The 20,123-nt window shown below is 39.2% G+C and overlaps 1 protein-coding gene across 5 annotated transcripts in view; it reads right to left on the reverse strand.

Annotated features, from left to right (window-relative positions):
* Positions 1-20,123, reverse strand: part of usp34 (ubiquitin specific peptidase 34) — a 277,821-nt gene that overhangs the window by 84,152 nt on the left and 173,546 nt on the right. For all 5 annotated transcript variants that reach the window (XM_085981444.1, XM_085981442.1, XM_085981443.1 and 2 more), the window contains exons 43-56: positions 17,638-17,703; positions 17,394-17,540; positions 17,248-17,304; positions 17,055-17,132; positions 16,378-16,472; positions 15,739-15,911; positions 14,823-14,973; positions 14,470-14,548; positions 11,625-11,678; positions 6,965-7,060; positions 3,846-3,910; positions 3,657-3,732; positions 3,480-3,527; positions 2,583-2,648 (exon numbers count right to left, since the gene is read on the reverse strand). In XM_085981444.1, coding sequence (XP_085837570.1) covers positions 2,583-2,648; positions 3,480-3,527; positions 3,657-3,732; positions 3,846-3,910; positions 6,965-7,060; positions 11,625-11,678; positions 14,470-14,548; positions 14,823-14,973; positions 15,739-15,911; positions 16,378-16,472; positions 17,055-17,132; positions 17,248-17,304; positions 17,394-17,540; positions 17,638-17,703 — 1,251 coding nt within the window. The remainder of the gene's footprint in view (positions 1-2,582; positions 2,649-3,479; positions 3,528-3,656; positions 3,733-3,845; positions 3,911-6,964; positions 7,061-11,624; positions 11,679-14,469; positions 14,549-14,822; positions 14,974-15,738; positions 15,912-16,377; positions 16,473-17,054; positions 17,133-17,247; positions 17,305-17,393; positions 17,541-17,637; positions 17,704-20,123) is intronic.

The following is a 20,123-nucleotide window of genomic DNA, read 5'->3' on the forward strand; positions in this document are numbered from 1 at the left end:
GTCATGGAATATGATGCTTTGTCTCTGGATAGCGGCACTTCCACACCAGTCCTCTGCCCACTACCCATTACTGTCCAAGGCTGAGCCAGTTGTCCCTGCACATGAGGAGAGTTCAGGGTCTATAGCAGGACCATCCAGGATCTGTGCTCGAGAAAATGGAGGGCTACCTGATTCCATCACCATGTTCCAGAAACACAGTTTAGCCCCTCTATAAGTCTCCTATCAGTGGAAGTTCACTTAGAAGGTGCACTGGATATGCAGCAATGGGAAAAGTGGGTAAGAGGATAGCACGATAGTGATACGTCACTGTTGGAACTCATTGTTCCATTTCTGTCTCTTTATTGTAGATAAAAAGGAAAATAAGTGTGGGTGTGTACACTAAAAATTTGAAGAAAGAAAGAACAAAAGAAAGACTTGCATTTATATAGCATCTTTCACGACCACCGGACGTCCCAAAGCGCTTTACAGCCAATGAAGTACTTTTTCTTTTGACGTGCAGTCACTGTTGTATTGTAAGAAACGCGGCAGCCAATTTGCACACAGCAAGCTCCCACAAACAGCAATGTGATAATGACCAGATAATCTGCTTTTGTTATGTTGATTGAGGGATCAATATTGGCCAGGACACCAGGGATAACTCCCCTGCTCTTCTTCAAAATAGTGCCATGGGATCTTTTACGTCCACCCGAGGGGGCAGACAGGGTCTCGGTTTAACATCTTATCCGAAAGACAGCACCTCCGACAATACAGCACTCCCTCCTTACTGCACTGGAGTGTCAGCCTAAATTATTGTGCTCAAGTCTCTGGAGTGGGACTTGAACCCACAATCTTCTGACTCAGGGGCAAGGTGCTACCAACTGAGCCACTGGCTGACAGGAGGAGGGAGCAGATTTGACTGCAAGGATTCTCTTTATGGATTGTAGGATGGAGCAATTGTATGGAAAGATTGAAGGAGGATTCCTGCCCTTTGTTAGTGAAGCAGTTGATGGTGGCTCTGAAGAGGGCCAGATAAATATGTTCAGCAACCATTAAGGGGGCTTATGGCTGTTGCTCTTCCTCTGCCTCCAAAAAAGCCACCTTGCAAAAAAGAGGGAACCACTGTACCAAACATGGTGTCAATCAGTTGAGTGAAAGAGAGTTACAACAGTCTGCAACAATTTGAGGCTGAAAATCTTTTCTTATTCAAAAGGCCAAAAATAAAGACCTTTCTGGAAAAGTGCAGCCTGTCCCTTTAAGACCTAAATAGTAGCATACGAAGATATCAAACCAGTTTTTGGGAGATCAGCTTGCCCCTGAACTGTATCTGGCGCTCGAGCAGGCAATCGGACTGCACAGGTTTGAGATACTCATTGCCATTCAATTTACATTGATGCACCCTTTAAAAGGCACCACCTATGCAGCAACCTAAAAAGCCATAAAGAAATTCAGACCAGATCTATTCACTCAATTAAATAGAATCCTTGATAAGGTGCATGTGCTGTGTAAGAGATGGGCTTGGTTGGTGAATGGCCCTCTCTCATTCCATGCTTTATTTTCTTCTGATATAAAACAATGACATACAAGAGGGTATGCATGAGAAGCATTAAACTGGAAATGTTATTTCATAGCTTAAACTGCATAAAATACTTAATTTAACATTTTATGGCTCGCTCATGCGCACACACACACGCGCAGAGACAGACTCAATGGCCTATTTTATGGACAAGTTTAGTTCTCTTCCTGACAACTTGTATAATTTTCAATTCATTTATGCTTTATAAACTTTACCCATGTGTGAATAAACAACACGCCCACTTAAATACTTGTAGAGAATTGTTTGAATAATGTGTCAGTTTTGTGGAACTTGATCAATAAATGTTAGCTTTGAAAAAAATGAACAATTCGGTTAATTGCTTTTCATATATGTCTAGTGAATGGAGCTGCTTTGATTAGCTCAAATGAATCAACAAGCATGGTTAGCTTAACATACAGTGGTTACGTGAACAATCATATTATTTGCCTTAGAAATGCACACCACTTAAGATGCATCACCTTTGGGAGATATGAAGCTACAGATGCATACTAGACACAGGACATTTAATGATTTGGTACTGCTTGGTATATGTGCTATATAACAAGAGTTTGCTTGCTGCTGTGTGGATTTGATGAAGAGGAAATAAATGAGACTCAGTTCTCTGCTGGAGTCAATTAAAGTGTTTTCTGAACATGAAGACAAATGTTTCAGACAACATAAAAGAACCTACTAAATGTTTTGAATTGATCTATAAGGAACTGGATATTTAAGAACAATCCTAAAGTGAGCAACTGAAAGGTGGAGTTATGTACCACAAGAAGAGTCAACAAGACACGCATCAATGTTTTAAAAAGGGACAAAGCAATTGCTGCTCCCCCACCTCCTTTTGTGGCTTAGGGGTTATTCTGAAGTTTCTGGAATATAACAAATGAAGACAGTGAAATTCCAGCAACGTCACATCTGTCAGTTTAATTAGAGTGTCAGGAAGCATATTCTCTTTAAAACTTTAAAGTAGACATATAGAACAAAGTTGAAGAAAGTTGCCAAGAGGGTCTGATAGGTCCCTCACCTCACAAGCTGCCTGGCTGTTGTTAAATTGCTTTGTCAAAAGTTCAATCCATTGCAACATGGTGGGCTATGAAAAAAAACAGAATTGTAAAACTAGGTTATGGCATGCCATCCATAATCTAAAATCTATAAGCACAATGAGGGAAGGGAAAAAAATCTGTCATAAGGTTAATCAGTTGTTCCATACATTCTCTAGACAAATTCCCAACCCCCTCAAAAAATGGTTTGGTCAGTAGATGCCTGAACCGACATTTCAAGGGTCAAGATCACAATACTAGATTTTGGGATGTATTTTCCTCCTGTATCGACAGATCCAACCGTAAGGAGTACTTTTGTAGGTGACACTTGCCCACCTTTTACATGAACTTCATGGCTACACCACTCTCCTCTGCTGAGTGGAGCAACTCACAATGCGATATGGTTCCGTGGGTAAAGATAGCCGTCCTCCAAATATGAATCTGAACTGAGTTTTGGCAACCAAGCCCAATCATATCCTTATCTAATATCCAGACTCATGCACATTACAAAGAATTTTCAAAGTAGCACTTATGAGCATGAAGCATGGCTGCTTTGCCCCTGCCCGCAACTGCTCACCCACATTGGTTCCCTAACTAATGTTGGTTAACTAGGCACATAACAGAAATTTACCCTGGCCCTTAGTAACATACCCATCAAGCTATCAGAGGGCCATATCTAGATTTTTGTCATACTGCAATTTCATTAAATTTTATAAAGCAATACACTGTTCCACCGAGTAAACAGATTCCTGTATTACAAGTAAAAACAAGTATTCATTCTTAACTGTATTTCATTTTACTAATTACTTTCACCTTGTTTATGCATTATTTTACTAATGTACATTTAATACAATATGATATATTTAGTAACTTGCACTTACCTTTTCTTTGGAGTGGATAAAAGTTTCCAGGACAAAAGAGGTGCTCAGCTACAATCAAAGAAACATTTAATGTCAACAATCATATGTAGGACCTGACAAAACGTTTTTTTTTTATATAAAAGAGGTATTTCTCCTGAAGTTTTATCTGTAAAAATCAACCATGGAACAAGCACTCACCTTCGCAGTCATAAGCGATACCGCTTTAGGATCTGGTAATGTGCTAGGGATGCTACTGCACAACTGCCACATAAATCTGAAAATGCAGAATTTTTTGAAATCAATACATTATTTTTTTCACTGCAACTCCACAATGGTCTAGGCATGATACACAGATGCAGAATCAGGTTTCAATCCATTAGCACTTACCCAAAGTAGGTATGCTCAAAGATGTTCTTATCCTGCAGAAACTGCATGTTGTCATGCCAGATCCACTACAATAAAAAAAAATGATCACCGAGAACAATCTTAGGGGTGGGGCAGCAGTGAAGGCTTTTTTTTGCAGTAAAATTGAAATTTGTTCACAAACTATTCTCTATATTTTCCTTTTTTTTTTAATAAAAAGAGCATTTATTGCTTTTGCATGTATTCAACACTTTTATACATTTAACTACTTTGAAGGTAATCTAATTTGTCTGCACCATATTGGATGCCTTAGCAAAATATAAAGTTATAGAAAGCTCATTTTCATTAATGATCTAGAAGAGGGCTTAAACAGAATCATTAACTTCATAGATAATACAAAAATGTGCATATTGGTTAGTAATTCAGGACAAATTGATAGGTTGCAGACTGATTTAGATTAAGTTAGGTAAATGTGCCTCATGTGTGATAAATGTCATTTACTGTAGGTTTGGGAAACACCAGGCATATTTATACAATGCAGAAGCCCAATTAAGCATAACGAATCAAGAAAGAGACCCAAGGATAGTAGTTGATCATTCTTCAAAGTGTACCAGCAGTGAGAGATTGTACAAGGCAAGCAAATAGCGTTTTAGGTTGTACTGCTAGGACACTGACTATGAGTACTATACTTAGGCGTCAAGTCTCTGGTATGTCCACACTTACAATAGTGTCCACTTTTGGCTTCTGCATATCGAGCCTCCAGAGGAAGGGCAACCAGGACAATACCAAATCATATGAGTTTTCAGTTGTGAGGATAAAGGTACAAAAGTTGGGGGTTAGAAATTGGACGTCGCTGCGGCTGTTTTACTGGTATAAAACTGACGCAGTGAGGCCCAATTCCGGGGACCAACGTCCTGAAATGGGTCGTGCCATTTTTCAGGTGTCCCTGGTGGCCACCCGAAACAGGTGTTAGGCCCTTCATTTATGTGTAAGGAACCTACCAGCTGTTTTAGGTACCCTCACAGATAGAGTAGTGATCAGCTGGTCTGACTTCTGCCCCACTGAGGATTCTTTAGCAGCCATCAACTAAAGGCAAGTTTTTTTTTAAAACTTAAATACAAATTTTTACAAAAACCTTCCGGTGCTTCCAGAAGGAGCAGGAGTGCTCCTCTGACTCCACAGTCGTCTCCGTGATCCTCCACCCAGGTTGCCGGCTCCAAACCCCCCCCAATACTGGGACTCACCTTTGGATGACTGGTAACCGGGCAAGTGGTCAGACATTCGTCCTCATGAAATGCACGAGCTGCCGATAGAGGTGGGATAGGCGCCGACAGCTCACACAAAAGATGCTAATAAGAACATAAGAACATAAGAAATAGGAGCAGGAGTAGGCCAATTGGCCCCTCGAGCCTGCTCCGCCATTCAATAAGATCATGGCTGATCTGATCCTAACCGCCAATCCACTATGACAGGACTATCTCCTGAATCTAACAGCATTAGACACACGAAAACAGGAGCAGGATCAGGCTACACGGCCCCTGGGCCCGCTCCGCTACCCACAGGGCCATGACCTATCCGAACCTAGACTCATGTCCAAATTCCTGCCCGCTCCCCGTAACCCTTAATTCCCTTTTCTACTAGGAAACTGTCTATTTCTGTTTTAAATTTATGTAATGATGTAGCTTCGACAGCTTTTTGGGGCAGCATATTCCATGGACCTACCACCCTCAGTGAAGTAGTTCCTCCTCATCTCAGTTTTGAAAGAGCAGCCCCTTATTCTAAGACTATGCCCCCTAGTTCTAGTTTCACCCATCATCTGGAACATCCTCCCTGCATCCACCCGATCCAACCCCTTCATAATCTTATATGTTTCAATGAGATCGCCTCTCATTCTTCTGAACTCCAATGAGTAGAGTCCCAATCTACTCAACCTCTCCTCATATGTCCATCCCCTCATCCCCGGGATTAATCGAGTGAACCTTCTTTGTACTGACTCGAGAGCAAGTATGTCCGTTCTTAAGTATGGACACCAAAACTGTATGCAGTATTCCAGGTGCGGTCTCACCAATACCTTGTACAACTGAAGCAATACCTCCCTATTTTTATATTCTATCCCCCTAGCAATGAAAGCCAACATTCCATTGGCCTTCTTAATCACTTGCTGCACCTGCATACTAACCTTTTGAGTTTCGTGCACCAGGACCCCCAGATCCCTTTGTACTTCAGTACTTTCAAGTTTCTTGCCATTAAGATAATAACTTGCTCTACGATTTTTCCTGCCAAAGTGCATAACCTCACACTTTCCAGTATTGTATTCCATCTGCCAAATCTCTGCCCACTTACTTAGCCTGTCTATGTCCCCTTGCAGGTTTTTTATGTCCTCCTCACTCACTACTTTCCCTCCCATCTTAGTATCATCTGCAAACTTTGATGTGTTACACTCGGTCCCCTCCTCCAAATCGTTAATATAGATTGTAAAGAGTTGGGGACCCAGCACTGACCCCTGCGGAACACCACTGGTTACTGATTGCCAGTCTGAATATGAACCATTTATCCCAACTCTCTGCCTTCTGTTAGATAGCCAATCCTCTATCCATGCCAGAATATTACCCCCAATCCCGGTGATTTTTTATCTTAAGCAATAATCTTTTGTGTGGCACCTTGTCAAATGAGGTTTGAGGTCCAATTTCAGGCCAGCCTCAGGCCTCCCGGTTGGGGTGCTCACTGCCTACACTGACTATTTGGACCCGAAAACGGGCACAGGCGACTTTCTACTCCAGAGTTACTTATTTTGAAGAAATACAGGATTTTAGGGAATATGATTTGTTTTTTCAAATAAGGAGATTGGATACAGTTTTATTAGATAGGTTATCTTTGGAGGTTGTAATTTCATAGAATTTTACCTGAATTGGCCATAGAGGCTTCTACCAGGGGATAGCATTGCTAGAGGGTGGGTGAAAGGTATGTGAGGTTGCACCGTTAATAGAATGGGGCTGGCTTGTTGGACCTGATGGCTATTTCATCATCTTTTTGTATGTTTGTATAACTACCACAAACATTATTTCCATTCTTTTCCTTCAACATTCTTACATTTTTTTTCAATAAGCTAGTCACCAGGACAGAAAAATATCACAATACTGTACCTCCAGAAGTTCTGGTGAAACATCAAAGCTGTACTCCTTCCCATTTTCTTCCTCTGTCTCCACACGCTTGTAAAACAGCATGTATGCACTGTGTGTCTAAGACCAAAATACTGCATCAGCAGGTAAAAACCTCAGACATTTCTTCCCTTGGCAAAGTATGTAACTATCGTATATTAAGTTTGGTACATGGGGTACGCATTTCATTGAAAATTCATAAGTACCTGTTCATCCTATAGATGGTGATATGATGAATATTTGTAATGCTAACGGTGTCACACAATCATCCTGTGATTGCACAATCTTGCCACCAAGATCCCACAAAATCATTTAAAATGTTTTCTGAAATTTCTCCATATACCATTTTTTTCCATCAGCAACTGAAATTTCTATTGTCCAAAATAAGGGTTTAACCTAAATAAAATTTCCCGACGTGCATCAGTACTGTTCAATCAGCTGTACTGATGGGATATTTTTCTTGAGCTCTAGCACTTTCTGCCCAGTAGCCTTTCTTCAAATAATTTTGAAAAACAAAGGGACAAATTCAATAAAAGATTACTAGAGGTAAAATTACATTTTAATTTTAAAAGAATCTGAAGCTAAGCTTGTGAGAGAGTATAAGATTGACAATGTTCTGATGACATACCTGTTGCAGCTTTTGTTTTGTGGTCCAAAAACTTTAAACCGTATATTAAACTGAGGTGGGCGGGGGGGAAGAGAAAGAGGGGGCAAAAAAGACACACCAACAGAAAGAGCGAGAAAATCTTTCACTTAATGCTACTTCAATATTCAAAAAGGCCACTGGTTGAATTTTGAAGTCAACTAATTATCCACCTGTGTTTGGTAATACCAGTGAGACCGAGATTCTAACTTCTATCACCAGAGACAGAGGGAGAGAGAAAAAGTAAACATGTAAAGCAAAATGCATAGTTTTTCCTCATCTTAATTTCTCTTTTAAGCAGGTTGAACTTTGAAAGTAAACAAAGCCACTGAGGAAAATTGGTTGAGGGTAAAAAGAGGAGGGGTCAAGGGAAATTGGTTGAGGGAATGGGGGCCTTCAGCCTCTCACCACCCACTCTTGGGGGAACTAGTGGGAGGTGCAAATGTGGATAGAGGGTTTAAGGGCGAGGTGAACGACAGCAAAGCAAGGGGGAGGGAAGGATACAGGGGTTGAGTGGGCAGTTTAAAGAGGAGGTAGGAATGAAGAGGTGGTCAGAAGGTGAAGGGCTTGGGGACAATGGGAAGGGAGAGGCATTAGTGATTAGAGGAGGGAAAGGGAAGAGAGCTGTTAAAGGCAATTTTTCCCCATAACCCCTCCCCCAAATGCAGCCTGTAGCCATTGGTAGTTACTTTCCCCACTACACTGCACCATCTGAAAGGAAGGAAGAATATGAGAGAGAGAGAGAGAGAGAGAGGGGAGAGAGAGAGAGGAGAGAGAGAGAGAGGAGAGAGAGAGAGAGGAGAGAGAGAGAGAGAGAGAGGAGAGGGGGAGAGGGGAGAGAGAGAGAGAGAGAGAGAGAGAGAGAGAGAGAGAGAGAGAGAGAGAGAGAGAGAGAGAGAGAAAGGCCAAGCAGTAGAGACAAGAAAGAGAAAAACCGAAGAAGAGAAAACACAAAAACAGCAGCATGAAAACATCAGAGGCAGTTAAGAATTACCAAATTCCCTGCCTGACTGTATGCTGTGCCACGGGAGATGAACTAATAGTTAATTTTACCTGTTGTGCAGGATTACCTATAAGTGGAAGTATGCTCCACTCTGCTCTAGGAATAAGCTTGTAAGGATAATTACTAGTCCTCGCCCCTTTAGGGCTACCCCGGATCAGGCGTATTCCTCAGACGTTCACTTTCAACTAAAGTTTGAGGTAGCCGAATCCTAAAGACGCTTAATTGGGTTTAAAGGTCCAGACTCTCTCTCCCTAAAGGAAAGGAACAACCTGAAAATGTCTTGACAAAGGGTTTGACCCGAAACGTTGACTCTATTTTCTCTCCACGGATGTTGCCTGGCCTGCTGAGTTTTTCCAGCATTTTCTGTTAATCTGAAAATGTTACCATCCTCCAGATAGCACTTTTAATAAGTTTAGCTAGACTGTAACATGCCGGATATTATGAGGGTCCGGAAAACTCCCCCAGAATTCTGCAACTCCTCACCAAAGAGTGTGCAGAGATTGAGTTCTCGAGTTTGATTTAGAAGTATTATGTGAGACAATTCTAAAAATATATAGATTTATTAAAGAACATACATATAATTTGCAGTTGGTGAGTCAATCACAACATTAACAGTTCCAAAAAAAAAGCTTACAATTCTATTATCAGAGAACCTACTCTCAAATCTTAACTTCACTACATTTCTTAAAAGTTTTATTCAGGATATCCACCAAAATCAAATACAGTACCTTTGATCTCCGAGGTACAGAGAGTTGGATACTTACAGAGCTGGCTGTGAAGCCGAGAATCGCTTTGCCCCTTTAAGCGAGTCTACTATCCCATTTGAGAGTTCAATATTTACACCCTTTTCCAGTGGTATTTCCTGTAAGCTAATTAGCTCTAGTCATTTTTTTGCTGACCCTGCAATTCTTAGTCACCTCAGCTTGTAGCACTACAGAACCATGTCGCTCCTCTAGGTGTTCTAAGTTTATCATAAAAAATGGTGTAACAGCAGGTGCGTTTTACTTGGTATCATTTTTACGAAGGCAGATGTTTGTTACTTTTATGTGCTTCTTTATGAGGTGTAAATTAGAACACCTTGTACAGGGTGAACTATTGTCTTGTTCCCAAAGGTTCAGACTGTCAGGAGCCTTTAACCTTCTGTTTCAATAAGGTTATTGATTCAGTGTCAACAACTTATCTTATCTCAATAGCCAGAATGCTATCACAATTTTTTGATAGTTAGGTTTCTAGATTTCCAGACCCAGTTTGTCATGTTTTAATAAGGCCAGAATTCTTCCATAAAATGGTGTAATTTTCTGAATAGGTTATATGGCTTATTCCTTCACAAGCTCAGGTAACAAATAAGTAAAGTGACTATTTTCCAGGCCAGTTCATTTCTCCTTAAATAAAATTATTGGCATCACCTCCCCATTTTACTCATAACCTCTCCTAAGGTAGCAAATGATTCCACAGATGCTAATTGTAACAATACCTCACCCAAATAACAATCCTTAACAGGAGAGCCTGGACAATATTGGGGTAGTGGAGGGGGGGTGGAATGATTTTTTGCATTGTAGACAATATAAACTTCACCCTGCACATGACTTCATAATTACAAACTGAAATTTTTCCAGTTCTTGAATAATACAGATTGATTCATGATCTGTAATTATTACCCAGAGAAAATGCACTTTGCATATCAATACTAGTCCATTTGACGGAGCCCAGTATATTTAACAATAGACTGAAACAATGGAAATGCTGCCAGTCCAATGAACAGCCACACATACAAATCTGCACATCATGAATTTTCTGTCCCTGTAACTAATAGAAATCCTCAACTGAATAAAAATTTTTAATTTACACACCATTCATACTTATTCCTCATTAGTGGCTTGCCCTGATTACACATTTTATCACAAACAAACCTTTAATAACAGATATCCTCTATAATTTACATAATATCCAATATTTCTACAACATACCAAAATATAGTAAAAGTATTTAACACAGGCAATGCCTGCACTGTTGAGATGCAAGTTCACACCCATGATCTCCACGTTTAGAGTTCCTAACCTGAACAATGCAGATGAGTAATAGCAAGCAGAGACTGCACATCCCTGCAAGAAGGGAAGGAAAATCTGAGATCTGGTCACCTTTCTTGCACATCTCCTTGGTAAATGGATAAACAGAAAGCTACTCTCATGCATCTAACAATCCCCCCGCTGCTGGGGGAGCCAGGGCAGCTATCCCTTTATCACTGCAGGAAAGCATCTAGGTTTCTTATTTTCTAGCAGTTGAAACATTACTGGCCTCCTTTCCTTCAGGAGTTACTTGTTGCAAACCCTCTATTCGTGTATTCAACAAAACCCTCAATCGAGTTCCTGACCTATTCCCCAACCATTTCCCTAAAAGAGCTTGACCCCCCTCGCCGAGATAATTTCCCAGCCTTTGCTTCGCCCCGCCCACTCCTTTCCCTCATGGTTCTCATCTCCAATCCTCCTTCTCTCCACATCCTTCTCCCACCTGCTTGTGCTCCATCTTTCTCCTCCACCTTGCTTGACCTCAATACTGCACTTGGTCTTCACTCCGTGCGCAATGCCAAAGGAGATCAACAAGTGACAAAATTAAAAAGTCTCATTAGCATAATAACAATTAAATCTAATTAGCACAATTAAAATCATATTCTCATTTTCAGAGCATCGCACTAAACATAGGTTCCAAGACAAAACTTGCAGTTTAAGTTATGGGTGAAATGCCTATTCTCAAACTAAAACAGAATATATGCAAATTAGTTGTACTCATCCCCATTAGGGGAACAAAAATAGCTGCATATATTGACACCCATTTGGGCCTCTCCCCACAACTCTCATACTTTACCTAGACAAGCAAGACAAAAATTACTCAACAGCATTACAAAAGATACACAACCACTAGATAATGCGCGTCGTCTCCAAAAAGTAACTAAACATTTATATAAATATTAAATATAGCTGATTATTCCCCCAAAAATTTACCTTTTCAAAGGAAAAATCCATGAACTTGTCTGTGACAGAATCATAGGTCTTAGTCTAAATAAAATAAAAACTTAAAATTATACTTTTGCAGAATTCAAGATCATGGAAGTAAACATCAACCTTGACAAGTAACATGTGCAAAATACCCAAATATTTGTTAATAATTGTTATACAGAAACATGTTAACCTGGACATTAAATACAAGATGGCAAACAAGCCTGATTAGGCCAAATAATGTGGTACTGTGCAAAGTATGGGTGCTTACATTTGGAGGGAGGTCAGGAAGTGGGGCAAATAACAAAGCTGCTGATTACAGAACAGCACCAATATAAACAGTAGTACGATAGCAAAATACTGCGGATGCTAGAAATCCAAAATAGCAACAGAAAATGCTGGAAAAACTCAGCAGGCCAGGCAACATCCGTGGAGAGAGAAATAGAGTCAACGTTTCAGGTCGAAACCCTTCGTCAGGACTGCTCAGTCCTGACGAAGGGTTTTGACCTGAAACGTTGACTCTATTTCTCTCTCCACGGATGTTGCCTGGCCTGCTGAGTTTTTCCAGCATTTTCTGTTGCTATTACCAATATAAACAGGTTGCCTCTACTGAATGATGCAAGGAAGAAAAGGATGTGTGGACAGGATGACAAGAACAAAAAAGGGACAAAATTATATTGTAGGTGCACAGCCAGAGCAGCAAGAAATAGCCAAGATATTTTGCACCTCTAACATCCAATATAGTGGTTATGGATCAAATCTGGCATTCAAATTTTGAGTAACATTTGGGCATTTTTATGCCAAAAATGAGACTTCACCTGGCACTAAAAGAACAGAAATCTAGTTTCACGGTAAAATATAGGCAAACAGATTAGCCCAAAATTTGCGATCGGAGGCTTCCCGCGGGCGGATGCCTTCCACCTGTAAAAAATTTACGAATTTACCTGGTGGCCTGAGAGGTATGGAGACTTGCGTTCCTGGGCCTCTCCGGGTACACGCGGGCAGAGGCCCACGTATCCCAGGGGCGCAGGCGGTTCACAAACACCCCATGGATCACGTGGGCCAGCCCAAACAATAAAAGGGAATCCCCATTCATACTTATGGGAGCTCTGTACATATGGAAACCCCATAAGTGTGAATGGGGAATCACTTAAAAAAAAATACACGAACTCATGAAATAAATAAAAATTATTAAAAATTAATTAAAATGCCATTTAATTAAATACTTCAAACAAAAAATTTAATTTTGGGGGAAAAAATGTTTTAATGGAGCTAAAAATAAACTTACCTTATTGGACAGGGTTTTTAAATGTATAAATGAGTGACAAAAATTTTCTATTTAAAAAAATAATAATCTCTTACACTGGTAAAAGCAGGCCTTACGCCTGCTTTTTACCAGGCGTAAGAATTTCACGGGCATTCAGTGGGAAGCTGGGTAAATAGCGCAACTCTCCAGCAGCAGAGGCCCTTCCCAGGGGATGCGGAGGATCCGTCAAGAAAATTCCTGACTGATCGCAAGGTCCGTGTTTTAGCGCATGTGGTTCGCATGCTTAAACCCGGAAATTGCGCAGCCCCTACGGGCGCGTACACATCTCGTACACACCCATAGGGGTCGCAAAATTCGGCCCGATGTTTTTTGGTCAATTTTCCTCCCTCTTCTCCTGAAGGTGTTGCCTACTTATTTCCATGGGTATCAGGCACTCCCCAATACTTATCCAAGAGTCTGGCTGGTGAGTATTGGCATGCTAGTTGATTGTGAGGGGCATGACAATTGATCCTAATCCTGTCCTCGCTCAGGCACTTCCCAGTACAGATCACTAGATATCAATCAGGAGCAGGAACCATGGCTGCTTATCCCTCCCTCCTTGCCCCAGGGTTCTGATGTTAACTGTAGCACCATGGCCTCCTCCCCAGCTGAAATTCGCTAACTGAGAGGAGACCAGGAACTTTCCGATATTTATAGCATGCCACACACTAATGGAGCCATCAATGCAGTTTTGAAAATAAACAGATCTCCAATCCAAATCGTTCTGGCAAGTGATGAAGCCAAAAAAATTACTGAACAAAGTTCCCAAAACCAGAGGGTCAAGTCAAGTGTATGGCAATTTCCACTGCCATCTTCTTGATTGACCTAACCCACTTTCATCAGCAATAAGCTATCACCATTCCTGTGGTTGCCCAATAGAAAATGGGATATCAGGCAAAGGCCAGGTGAATCCTTTTGAGAAACTGGGCATTACCAGCTCTCTTCACAAAGCTGTCTCCCTCAAAATTTATGGAGAAAAGGAGAATGTAAAATTTTTTTTTAAAAAAGGGAAATAACCCAGAGAAATCGGTAATGTACATGTTTCAATATTAGTGTCTTCTTCTATCCAAAAAGGTACACTGAAAATAAAATAAACCCTTTTGCAAAATTATCAACCTGTTTAATTTATTTATTTTCAGCACATAATTGCTCTAAATTACTTATTTTTTTCTAGACAGTGAGCTCTGTGCTCACTTTCAGGCTGTAACAGCTTTTTCCTACTAGGAATTATTGGTGTATACTTCCTATGTAAAGGCCAGTGTTGTGGTAACATCCATTTAAGTAGCAAAATGGATGTTCTAAGTGTGGGATTTACACAGGAACAGAACATTCTCAATCATGGAACTTACTTACAATTCTTAGCTGTAAAGAGATGTCATTGTAACTCAAGTAGCTTAAATAAGTGAGCAGAGGAACAAGATATGCTGAAAAACAATGACTGTAATTAAATGGAGAGCAAAGTGAATAATGCCAGAAGAGGAGCAACAACCACTTGCATTTACTTCTCCTTTAAGATATGTTTAGAAAAAAACAACCATAACTTACCGTCATTTCTCCACCAAAGCATTCAGAGGCTAGTTGGGCAGAATCAAATGGTTTTACCTCAGCGTCATTAAATAGATACCTTAAAAAATAAGGCGGTAAAAGGTAAAACTACCACTACTAAAACAAATACTAATAGACTAGTTTAACATGCTTTTACACAAAAAATGTTTTATTTTAATTAGAATGATGTCAATAATGAACAAGATATTTTTTTATTTCTTTATCCATTTGTTTTCTTTCGTAAATATAGAAATATATCAATGGGTGAATGAAAATACAGAATTTTGCTGTTTTCATAACTAGCTTACACAAGTGACTTTAAAAGAAAATTGGCACTATAAAGATCTGCTTACCATTTGTTGTTTTTGTAACCATGAAGATTCACAATATCTCTGATAAAACTGTAGTAATGTCCTCCATCTGCTGTTCCTGTGTGTACAGTTACTCCTATCAAATCATACTCAAAGCTTTCACTTTGTTTAACTTCACCATCCTCTTTCAAACCTAAAATGATAATTAAAACCATCTTTGTTACTAAGTTCACTTCACCACAGCATTGCCAGTTATAGAGTTATTATTTTTTTGTTTAATTATAAAGATAGCGGTTTTCTTGACCCATCCAACACTGTAAAGTCCTCTATGTAGTAGCATCAAACTGATGGAAATTGGTGCAACCACTCCAGGGCAAAAGCAAGAAATTCTTTTAACCTATTACGCCGCAACAATGGACAAGGGAAACCGATGTAAAAAAACCCGTAATTCTCTATGAAGCTAAAAAATAAAATTACTATTTTCTACCAAGTTATGGCATTTAGTAATATGCATTTTTTGGACAGTTCAAGAACACGTTTCATAATTAAAACAAAAAGAAATAAATGTACTAGTGGGGGTTAGAGAGAGAACCTTGCACAGATTTACCCCAGCTAGCTTTCTTTTTCCTTTAAAGGTGGATCAGTATTAACCTCTTTAGCCGTAATCCACCACAAGAATGTGTAGCTATAAATCTAGTGATTTTGCTGAAGTCTGCATCGAAGACTTGATTTCAGCATATACAAAACCTCAATTAATATGAAATGCTGAAACTGTATAGGAAACTGCATTTTACATCTTGAAAGATACTATCAGTAACACATGTACCAAAAATAGTTGTCAAAAAAATCAGGGTAAGGTGAATAACTACATTACATAGCAAAACTGAAGAATAGTTAAAATTATTTCCTATTTGCAATGAAGATTTTTAAATTAAACTAGATAAAGTCATTACAGTACCATCTATACGGTCATTTTTGCCCATAAGATAGTCTTCAGTGTATGGAGTCATGTCAAGACGCAGAGGAAAAGAGAAGTGAGTGTTGACTTTTTCTTTCATCATTGTAACCATATTGAAAGTGTATCGCATGGTATTGAAACTTAAGATTCGAGGTAATTTTTTGAAACAGGCCCTGTGAAAAACAAAAGTAGCAGTCAGAGGAAAAATGGTACATGTCTGGTCATTAAAGTATAAAATGGAACTGAGTCCAGTAGTAACACACACCTATGCCAAATTATTTAGAGATATTTCATTTGATTTAAAATACAAGACAGATTAAATCTCACAAAGACATCGCTTCCGATCTTTTATTTTTCTATTTCACAGAGATAATGTCAAAGTTGCAGATGTAGTACTGTGGTGGTAGGGAGGGAAAACTTTCCACAGCAGCATCATTGGAACCATTCCATAATACATGGATAAAAAGTTTTCCATAATGTTTTCAACCATCAACAATTTCCAAACTATTAGCAGTCATGCTGTTGGATGTTTAAGAGCTCCCATCATGCTTACTGATTTAAAAGATACTATATTGTAAAGCCCATCACTGTGGAAAAATTAAGTGATAGCATCCAGATGTAGTTACTGCAAAATCAAACCTTTTCTCAGCCCGTACTTTCTTCCCACATTGAGAACAAGTGTACATGTTATCACCTTCCAGAGTATCTTTGATAGTAACTTCATCAAGTGACTCCTAGAAAGAGAAACAGACAGTAAAATATATCTAAAATGAATACTGCACTATACAATTAAAAAAAGGAAGTTTGGCAAGCTGTACTGATTTCAAGACATTTAAAAATGCCAAACTAATCCACATTCATCAGCGCCACTTTCCATAACAAAATGTCCCTTTTAGCACATAAAGGTTACTTAGTGATGAGGAAGCAAAATATTTTTTGATTACAAAGTAATGCAATTTTTTTTTTAATATAAAAGGTGGCCCTTTTTCTATTGCAGAAAGGGTCATCACTAATTACTTTTAAAGCAGGCATTAATTCTGTGGATATGTAACAATGATTAAAAATAATCTATGGATAAATGTTTACGTTTAATTTTTCAAAATAATAATACAGGGCTCTCCAGCAGAATTCCTCATTATGTACATTTTATTCTGAAAATATTAAGCAAACGTGACACGAAGGGTGATGGTTGGCATGTTATATTCTCCTGCAGTGCTTCCACTTTAGGGGCCTTTTGCAGACTATTTATCTTTGTTTTATTCAGTCTTCATTAACAACTTGCGTTGTTTTAGCTTACAAAATTAGACGTAACTCACATAAATGTTTTTCATATCAGCCACTTGGCATCTAACTGTGTAGAACTCCTCCGCTGTCTGGCTAACATGTTCACAATCCTAAATTAAAAAAAAAAAAGCATTAGTTACAATTTAGTATTTACCATAGACACTATTTACTTTCATAATAAAAGACGCTCAAACTTTTGACTTTTCAAAAATTAAGCACACTTACCAGTGATACGACATTATTCGTTATAACCCCGCCAAATAAGCTTTTCACTGTGTTTTTCTAATAAAAAAAAATCAAGTCACTTTTAGACAATGACAGCCTTTGCTTTCTGATGTTAAACAAATATGAAAAATGCCTTTCAAGCTTACCAGGTCAGGAGACATTTCTTCAATTTTTGTTATCAGATCAGTGAAAAATTCAGTCATATCTTTCTGCTCGCCAGTGTTCAATGGCTGTTTGTCCATTGTGTAGGTCTTGCAGAATGGCCTTGGGTTATATGCTTTGCGCTCACTTTCCTAAACAAGCAGATGTTTCAAAAGAAATTAATCATTTAGAACATTTAAAGCAGTGCTGCGATCAGTATCAATTCTCATAATCCAGTTAAATACTCACCATGAGATATGTGAACATCTTTTGCAGTTCCAGAAGAGTTGTTTTATGCTTTATGTCTTCTGAATACTAAGAAAGGAGGAAAACATCAAAAAAAAATCTTAAACTAGATGCTGCCACTTTGATTCTCATACCTCTATATAGAAAGAATAAACTAATTTGCATGTATGGACAGAAGCATGAAGCACGAGCTTCATTTCAACTTCCCAGACATGGGGCAAAGTTGTCAGCTAACATTTTTCAGCCCCAATACAGCAGAGTCCACTTAAAGAGATACATCACAAATAAATGGCCTGCTTAAATTAATAAATTATTGCACAAATCCTTTTTCATCTCAATGAACTTTTGGATTGCTAATATGAATTGAATAGACAGTGACTGTCCCATTCTTCCTGACTCACCGGTTATATTCCGGTCAGCTGTGATGTTCTACCTGCTCTATTCTGTTGCCTTCCATCCGGCACATCCTCCAAATCTTAAGGTTAAATTAGCCTCAGCAATGGCAGTGAGGCAAAGTGCTGCTTGGATTTAATCACATCATTCAGTCAGAGGACATGTTGGACAGGAGGCAACGTGGGGGGGGGGGGGGGCGGGGGGGGAAGTCAGGTGAGATTTGGGTTGGAGACAGCTGCAGACGGAGTATTTTAGTGACTACATTCCAATACTCCCAACAGGATGACAACCTGTATTCTGAAGAGTATTTCATTATCTATGCGTATACTTATCCTTATAATCTGAAAGCTTGTGCTTAACCACATATGCTTCATTGGTAGTGAAGCATTTTGAAATGTCCTGAGGTTGTGAAAGGCGTTGTTTAAATTTAAGTTCTTTATTTCTTCTTCGATTCACTCAGGTCTTCATTAATCAGCAGCATTACTCTAATTTCCAATTCTGTACTCAAATAATCTGCTTACATTAATACTTATCAGCAGGTGTAAAGACCTTGAGAACGTACTCTCATCTCAATTTTCTTTTCTCCAATTAAAATAAATGTAACTATATCCTCCTAACTTGGAGCTTAGAGTTCCAGAGTCATCCAGAGTCATCTTTAGCACACATCAGTAGCTTTTCAGAAGTTGAGGCACCTATGAGCAGAGCCAAAGCTCAGTGCAAGACACCAAGAATGAGAAGACTAAACGAAAATACATGATAAAATCTGAAGTCATGATTGGGGAATGTCAATTTGGAATATTAGTAGACTATAGGAGGAAGGGAGGCAAAGAATTCCACTGTTCTGAGACCATGGGAAACAATGGCTCTACGAATTACCTAGTGGGTAAAAGCACTGTGAAGCACAAGAAAAGGGGAGGAGGGAAGTAGCAGCAAGGAAGGAGAAAAGAAAGCGAGACGAAGGAAAAAGAATAAAGCAAGAATTAATTAACTTAAATGAAAGAGTGGCTGTAAACTGGGACAGGAGGTGGGAATAATAAACTGTAAAACAAGTTTAAAAAAATAAATAAATCAGATTTAGCAACAAGAGTGCAATACATAACTACAACAATTTACAATTTTTTCACAAGAAAAAAGGAAAAATTCCTGCAATTTCTGCCACAAGAGAGCGACAGAGAGAGACACACACAGATGGAGAAAGAGAAACAACACTAGGAACCCTTGAGCTGATGAAAGAGGTGTCAGAGGAGGCGTCATCAACTGCTGTACAGATACAGCCGCTTTTGAAGAAATTAGATAGTTTGGTGGAAGATGGTGTAATCGTTACAATTAATTCACCGAAGTTTTCAAGAGAAGAGTTCAAGAAGAACATAACAGTCATGAATGTTACCAGTAGAATGCCCATGTCAAACGCCACACTGGCAATCAAGAATTGGGCCATAACTCTCAAGTTGTCTATTACTTCGAAGGTTAACAGAAGCTGCCACAGTTTTAAAATGTAGTGATGTGATGGCAATATGGTGGCATTTGGAAGAACAAAGGATCATCCTTTTTTAAGGGTAGGATAAACAGTTAAATTGGCAACGAGAAGGAAAGGTTGATTCGGAATAAGAGAATGAACAGACATCATTGGACAGGTCTAAGTTCAGATGCACACATCTTGAGCACTGTAGGAAAGATACCAGCAACATTACAAGTCTTACTGGATACCAGAGCACAGAGGATCAGACAGATGTGGTTGGGCATAGCTGGATAACAGAATGAAGCAATGGAGGCACATTTTTTTCCCACGATTATCAAGATTAGAGTTGGAGTAGAACCATGAGCCAAAAAAGGTCAACTTTCCCATTACGAGAACTAGCAACTGAACTAGTAGAGTGGAAAGGAAGATTTGCAAAAGTTTTCAGACAGCAGTTGATACTTTTCAATAAAGTTACATGAAGCTGACTCAAGATGCTTTAGGCTGATCAAGACATCAGTTGAGATGAACAATTTTTTATATATAAGAGGGACAGATCAGGGCATGTTTAAACAAAGATACAGTGCCACATTGATGAAAGGGGATAAAAAGGGTACTGTAGCGGTTCGTGTAGATCGCC

Source organism: Somniosus microcephalus, chromosome 3, assembly GCF_052327205.1.
Source record: "Somniosus microcephalus isolate GS21.2 chromosome 3, FLI_Smic_1.0, whole genome shotgun sequence".
NCBI classification, from domain to species: domain Eukaryota; kingdom Metazoa; phylum Chordata; class Chondrichthyes; order Squaliformes; family Somniosidae; genus Somniosus; species Somniosus microcephalus.